This window comes from Drosophila melanogaster, chromosome 2L, assembly GCF_000001215.4.
Source record: "Drosophila melanogaster chromosome 2L".
In the NCBI taxonomy this organism is placed as follows: domain Eukaryota; kingdom Metazoa; phylum Arthropoda; class Insecta; order Diptera; family Drosophilidae; genus Drosophila; species Drosophila melanogaster.
In genome coordinates this window covers 4,162,869-4,169,621 of record NT_033779.5, presented here as the reverse complement: position 1 = coordinate 4,169,621, position 6,753 = coordinate 4,162,869, and the positions used below count along the sequence as shown (strand labels likewise).

The window sequence follows — 6,753 nt, the reverse complement described above, 5'->3', positions numbered from 1 at the left end:
TTGAAAAACTCATATTTCAAGGCAAATCTTTCACAAATAATTTAATTTATATAAGCTTTGCCATACCAATATTTTTTTCGAGTGTGGCATTACTGTCGCTTTGAATTCACTTCAGATCGCGATTTTTGTCGAACTGCGGCGGTTTACATTTTCAATTCGCATGCAATGACTTAATTGTTCATAATTTTGTTATCAGATTAACACAAATTCCGCTTAACGATAATGACTTCATGCAGTTTATGACCAGTGCGTGCGAAGGATTCGCGGCCAGGACCTCGGCTTAACCATTATCAGCTGCACGACAGTCGCTTTGCCCCTCCCCCCTCTCGTTTCCAACTTTCCTCGGAGGGCCATTGGATTTTATCGCAGGACAACGCTGATTAAATATCAACGTAATTTATTATTCAAATTAAGTTTATCGGCGAACAAAAGGCATCGCCACTCGGTGGGTGGTGGTGCCCAATGTTAAATTGTTGAGTTGACGGGCGGTTTTTGCTTTCGAAGCATGGGAGCATGGATGGATATGTTGTATAATAAATTTCATAGGTATGTCGTATGGATGTGTGCCAAATTGACATATCGCTTTCATCCACTCACACACACACACTCACTCACTTGCCTTGGGCAAACAAATTAGCTGGAATACACGCCAAAACACACACACCCACACACACTCGCACACAAATGCTAGTTTCGCCGCTCAGCGGGTTTTATCAAAAATGCATTTGTCATTATAAATGCAACGTGGTCGACCTGCACTCAATGTGCTTGGCTCACTCTTCTAGGCCAATTTGATTTGTGGGTGAATTTAATAAGCCATTCATTATGTCAGCCACTTTCGATAGGTGTTTTAATCAAAATTAATCCTCATATTAAACTGAAGGTCTTGATTGGCTGCAAAGTCTGACAGTTTCTTGTCAAAAGCTATCAATCAAACCAATAAAAACGTATTCCAACAATTTTAACATATTATCATCGTAGCAAGTAATTGATTAAGTTCTACAATAAGTTGTCAATAAGTTAAGGTAAGTTTTTGCATTTAACTATTTTCACTTGAAAGGTGAACTACATTTTTGAAGAGTATCAAAGCAGCCGGCGATTACCCAACGTGTTTGGCAAGTTGTTTAATTTTCAATTATAAATTCATATAAATTCAATGGTCGACGCGCGGAGCCCCATTTCTCTGTGGCCATTATACCACTCGGCCACGCCCCTCAGCCTCTTTTGCCACTGCCACGCCCCCGTGACCTGGGGCGTTCGACAATGGGCGCCATTTATGGAGGCGTGGCCATTATGTTGCTATAGTCGCCATGGCTAGATTTGTGTGGCACGGTCAAAACGTGTTCAATAATTTTGTCAATAAAATGTCTGACGAGCACGACACGAAAAAAATAGGTGGCCTGCCACTGGAGTTTGCCGCAAAAAATTGAGTGTTTTATATATATTTCTCCTCTGTGCACTTTTCTTTCGACATTTTTTTTTTGTCTTTTTTAGGCCTAGTCGTGTGGCCTACAAATCGTCCCCTGAATGCGGTTAAAACTGTCAGGCCATAAGTTTACACAGGTTGAGGTGTGCTTTCTCTTTTTTTTCTCGTTTTTTTTTTCTCTTTCTATCGAGGTGAGATCCTCCCGCTCGCACATTAAACTCATTGTGTTTATGGCATAAATTTGCAAGTTTTGCACGTAAATTTTTCAATTTGAATGGGCGCTTTCGATCCTTTTGACCGAGGGTCCTGCGCTCGGGACATGGGCCTTTTGTGTTAGCTGGGATATTGTTGGGGGATGTTATACAAAATTTAAAGCTAAATAAAGCTATCACCGTGTGGTAGATCGTATCGGCCTAAAAGGGTTCATATTTTAAGGCGCTTGAGATGTAGTTGGCACTTTGAATTGAGTTAGAGTCTTGCGATGTATTTGAAATTGACAGATATGCTAAATGCATAGATTTTAAAAGCACATCAATTGCAAACTTATCTCACAGAAAGTTCACAGAAAGTTTATATCCCCTAACAAATACTCAGCACTAAGTTAGCAGAGCGCTTAAATTATCTTTAAGCATTTATGGTTTTTTATTTATTTACATTTCAATTGAGTGTTTACACATTTTTCGCAATGTTTTTGTGCGGCTCAGCTTGTGTCCTTGCCAACGGAGGACTTAGTTTTGCTTAGAGTTAGTTTTGCTTTTGTTGCCCTGAAGGATACCGGCTGTATGTGTTTATGTGTGTGTGTGTGCGTCGACCTGGGCATGTGTATAAGTGTCAAAGGCATGTGTTTAGCATGCCTCATTTGAGCGCAAATACACCTGCAGCCATCAATTATGCAAAGAGCCAGTTCCGATGCCCGTCCAGCCGTCCATCCTGTTGCCGGGTCAAAATCATCAGAGGCGTCTCTGGCTACGTTTACGGCTTGGTTTACGGCTGTAGCTTTGGATATTGGCTTGGGGCTTTTCGGATAGAAGAACATACACACCGCAAAAATCTAGTAATATACTGAAATACCCATCAGAAATCGTGACAATAAAAATTTAGCAAAAATAAAAAGAAAAAGTTGTTAAGCGAAAGGTAAAATCCGTAAAGTCCCTGCAGTTCTAAGATTCGATAGTGCAACATCATAGATATGCTTGGAAACTGATCAGTGTTAGGACATTCATATTTTCTCCAGAGTAGTTAGCCGTCAGGTAGGCGGCACATTCAGCGCCATCGTTGGAGTTGCCTCTTTCCACGACCTAGATTCCCGCAAACCCAAACTTCAATTCAGCCATTCAACCAGCAAGTCAGCCAGTCGCCATCTAGCTAAATTAATTTATTGGCCTTCCTCGCAAAGACCTATACGGCAGCAGTTTGCATAATCATCGCACACACACTCGCACGAAATTGGACAGCTTATAAAATATTTATTCAAACTGCAAGTTGCCAGGCAACACTTGCTAAAGTCTGAATTGCAGACTGTCCAACCATGTTCATATATCCTTTGATGGAGAGTCAATTTGTTTGACCACCGACAAGGTCTTTTTTGGAAGAAGGGGGAGCTTGTTATCAGGAAACGAGAACATAATACAATATTGGTTATTAACAATAAGTTTAGTTCAGGTTTCATATACGTAAGCCGCACATTGTAAGGTCTGTCCTCGAGTTCTGAGACCCTCTTGTGAACTCTGATCTACGCCTCCGTCGATGTGTTGAACCTGCCAAACGAACATTAAGTTCATGGCAAATGTCATTAAAAATCGTTTAACGAAACCTAAAGTTTAATTACGAGCACGCCCAATTTGCCACGCCCCTACCCAAAAACGTTGCCTGATTGGGGGTTAACAATTTGTAAAACTTATCGAACTATGAGCAAGGACAACGCCCAGCTCATCAATTATGCTGCTCAAGTGCTTTGTGTGATTCTCCTTATATAATATATACATGCAGTTCCAAAGGCTATAAAGGACGAGGGTCAAAGGATTATGGGCTGAAAAGTGTTTGGTGTCCTCGGAGAGAAAGATGTTACCTCGATTCCTGACCGCCTCCTATCCAATGGAGCGCCATTATTTCATGGTGCCAAAGTTTGCATTATCGCTGATTGGTTTTTATCCCGAACAGAAGCGAACGGTTTTGGTGAAACTTTGGAGTTTCTTCAACTTTTTCATCCTCACCTACGGCTGTTATGCAGAGGCTTACTATGGCATACACTATATACCGATTAACATAGCCACTGCATTGGATGCCCTTTGTCCTGTGGCCTCCAGCATTTTGTCGCTGGTGAAAATGGTCGCCATTTGGTGGTATCAAGATGAATTAAGGAGTTTGATAGAGCGGGTAAGATTTTTAACAGAGCAACAGAAGTCCAAGAGGAAACTGGGCTATAAGAAGAGGTTCTATACACTGGCAACGCAACTAACATTCCTGCTACTATGCTGTGGATTTTGCACCAGTACTTCCTATTCCGTCAGACATTTGATTGATAATATCCTGAGACGCACCCATGGCAAGGACTGGATCTACGAGACTCCGTTCAAGATGATGTAAGGAAAGGGAAGAATGGTTTATATATACTTTTGGAACGAAATAATGATGTGATCTAAACAAGATGCACTTTTTTTTAGGTTCCCCGATCTTCTCCTGCGTTTGCCACTCTATCCCATCACCTATATACTCGTGCATTGGCATGGCTACATTACTGTGGTTTGTTTTGTCGGCGCGGATGGTTTCTTCCTGGGGTTCTGTTTGTACTTCACTGTTTTGCTGCTCTGTCTGCAGGACGATGTTTGTGATTTACTAGAGGTTGAAAACATCGAGAAGAGTCCCTCCGAAGCGGAGGAAGCTCGCATAGTTCGGGAAATGGAAAAACTGGTGGACCGGCATAACGAGGTGGCCGAGCTGACAGAAAGATTGTCGGGTGTTATGGTGGAAATAACACTGGCCCACTTTGTTACTTCGAGTTTGATAATCGGAACCAGCGTGGTGGATATTTTATTAGTGGGTATTTACATTTGATTAGATCCTTTCGATATATGTTCTTAAATTCTAGTTTTCCGGCCTGGGAATCATTGTGTATGTGGTCTACACTTGTGCCGTAGGTGTGGAAATATTTCTATACTGTTTAGGAGGATCTCATATTATGGAAGCGGTATATTCATAAGAAACTACTATAAAGTTACTTTTAAATTCATTGCATTTCTTAGTGTTCCAATCTAGCGCGCTCCACATTTTCCAGCCACTGGTATGGCCACAGTGTTCGGGTCCAAAAGATGACCCTTTTGATGGTAGCTCGTGCTCAACGAGTTCTCACAATTAAAATTCCTTTCTTTTCCCCATCATTAGAGACTCTAACTTCGGTAAGCTTATGCGAAAATGTTATGGTACACACAAGTCTACATTTTCTATGAGGTCTTGTAGATTTTGCGCTTCACTGGATCTCTGATTGCCCTGGCAAAGTCGGTTATATAAAAGGATTCTGTGGTGTTCTCTCAATTGATACAAAAATAAATGAATAATAACAACTGCAACTATATATTTGAGCTTTAATACAAGATGGAAAGAAGTTGAAAGGTTCGTTAATCAAAAGATTACGCAAGCAAATGAAAGGTGTAAATATGGAACTAGTTTAAAATGTAGTTCAACTTTATTCTTATTTTGCATAATGTTTCACAATTTACAAAGGGGATCGGTACTGCAATTTACTTTTCCTTTATTCATTTGCGACCCTCTCAGCACCTGATTTCCATCTTCTGGTTGAATATATCCGGCATTGTTTTTCCGTACTCTTTCTGTCTGCGTGTGCGTTAATTCGAATATCCTTTACAACAATTTCGGTTTTCTTTTCATTTTCTTTGGGGCGCCACCATTGACCCCTGATTGTTGTTGTCGAATTAAAGCTGCCCTGTTGTTAAACACTTCCTTGGATGTCCTTCTGCTTTTCAGCTGCTCCTGCAAATTGCTTTCTTTGCCGTTGCTCATCACGTCCACCCCGCAACCAGCCAGCCTCCCTCACACCATCATCCTGTTTGGCACTTTCCTCTTGGCCATTCCACTTGGCCATTTTCAGTTGCACGCTTTTCCAACTGCAGTTCATTTCCATACCTCGTGCACTGAAGGAAATGTGCTCACTTGGCACATAACATATATGTTTTGAAACTTTTATTTTATAATTATGTATAATTATGGATAATTAAGTCTTAATATTTTGTATTCATTCTATTGATTAAGACATTATACAATGTCTTAATTAAACGGCGATGATAGATGTGATACTTTTCTCGGAGTGCACACACCCACGTGCACCTTAATGACATCCGGTCTGCGTCTGTGTGGGTAGGGTACTTCATATCCTTGACGCAGTTGTTGATTTCCCCGCTCTGCCCCTTTGAAGACAACCTCTTCAATGAGTGGATGTTGTGTGTTTTTTGGGGTTCCTCTCGGCTGATTTTTGTGTTTTATTTTTCTGTCTGCTTTTTTTTTTATCTCACCCATTGTTCCATACTTTCCACCCCACCTCCCGCCGCCCCACTTAATGTTGTAGTCCTTGAAATCCTTTACACGCACATGAGCGGGCCTATCTGTCTGTCTGTTCGTCTCTGTTTCCTTTACCATTTGTTTGTTTATTTGCGATGGCGCCTTCTTTTGTGAAAAGTGCTTTTGCTTGTAAATGTGTTCGACGTCAGAGTTTGGAACCCCTTTTCTTACATTTGTTTTTTTGTTCCAACTCTAGCTATAATAACCTCAACTTCTTTAGGCCCAATTTTTCCACATTGCTATAGTCTTACTAATTGGAAATGAGCTCTGTTCAGTATATATAATGAATGAAAAAGAACAACATAGATAAATTTGATTTGAATCTGATTTTGATTCAATCACTAATATTGTTAATTATTTTAAATGTGTTTAGTTAATTCAAATTGATGAGTATTATTACTTCTAGTTGTGGCCAAAATCCTCTACCACTTGATGCCTTTCTTCGCTCTTTTTGGGATTCTTTTTGCTCTGTGTTCATTTTGCTTTTCTTGTGCTCAACATCATATTGCTAGCTGGCTTGTTGCTTGTTATTTTTATTTCGTTTCCATTCAGTCAGAGCTCAGGACTTGTTCTGCCCGCCCACCAGAAAGTACCGCTCACAACCCCTTCCTTCGTCCTTTTCCCCACCCACTGCCCCTTCCCCAGCTGTCGGTTGTTAATGTTGTTCGTTTTCACATTTTTATGTGCATTTGGTGTGTGGGTGTATGTGTGTGTGTTGAACTCGACTCATACATCCGCATTTGCTACGCAATTTT

At 40.8% G+C, this 6,753-nt stretch overlaps 1 protein-coding gene across 1 annotated transcript; it reads left to right on the top strand.

Moving 5' to 3' along the window:
• Positions 1-3,487: 3,487 nt before the first annotated feature.
• On the top strand, positions 3,488-4,933 carry Or24a (Odorant receptor 24a; the record flags this gene model as incomplete). The annotated part of the gene is made up of 5 exons (NM_078746.5): positions 3,488-4,008; positions 4,090-4,462; positions 4,515-4,613; positions 4,669-4,821; positions 4,883-4,933. The coding sequence occupies 5 exons, from the start codon at positions 3,488-3,490 to the stop codon at positions 4,931-4,933; spliced, it is 1,197 nt and encodes a 398-aa protein (NP_523470.3).
• Positions 4,934-6,753: the final 1,820 nt, after the last annotated feature.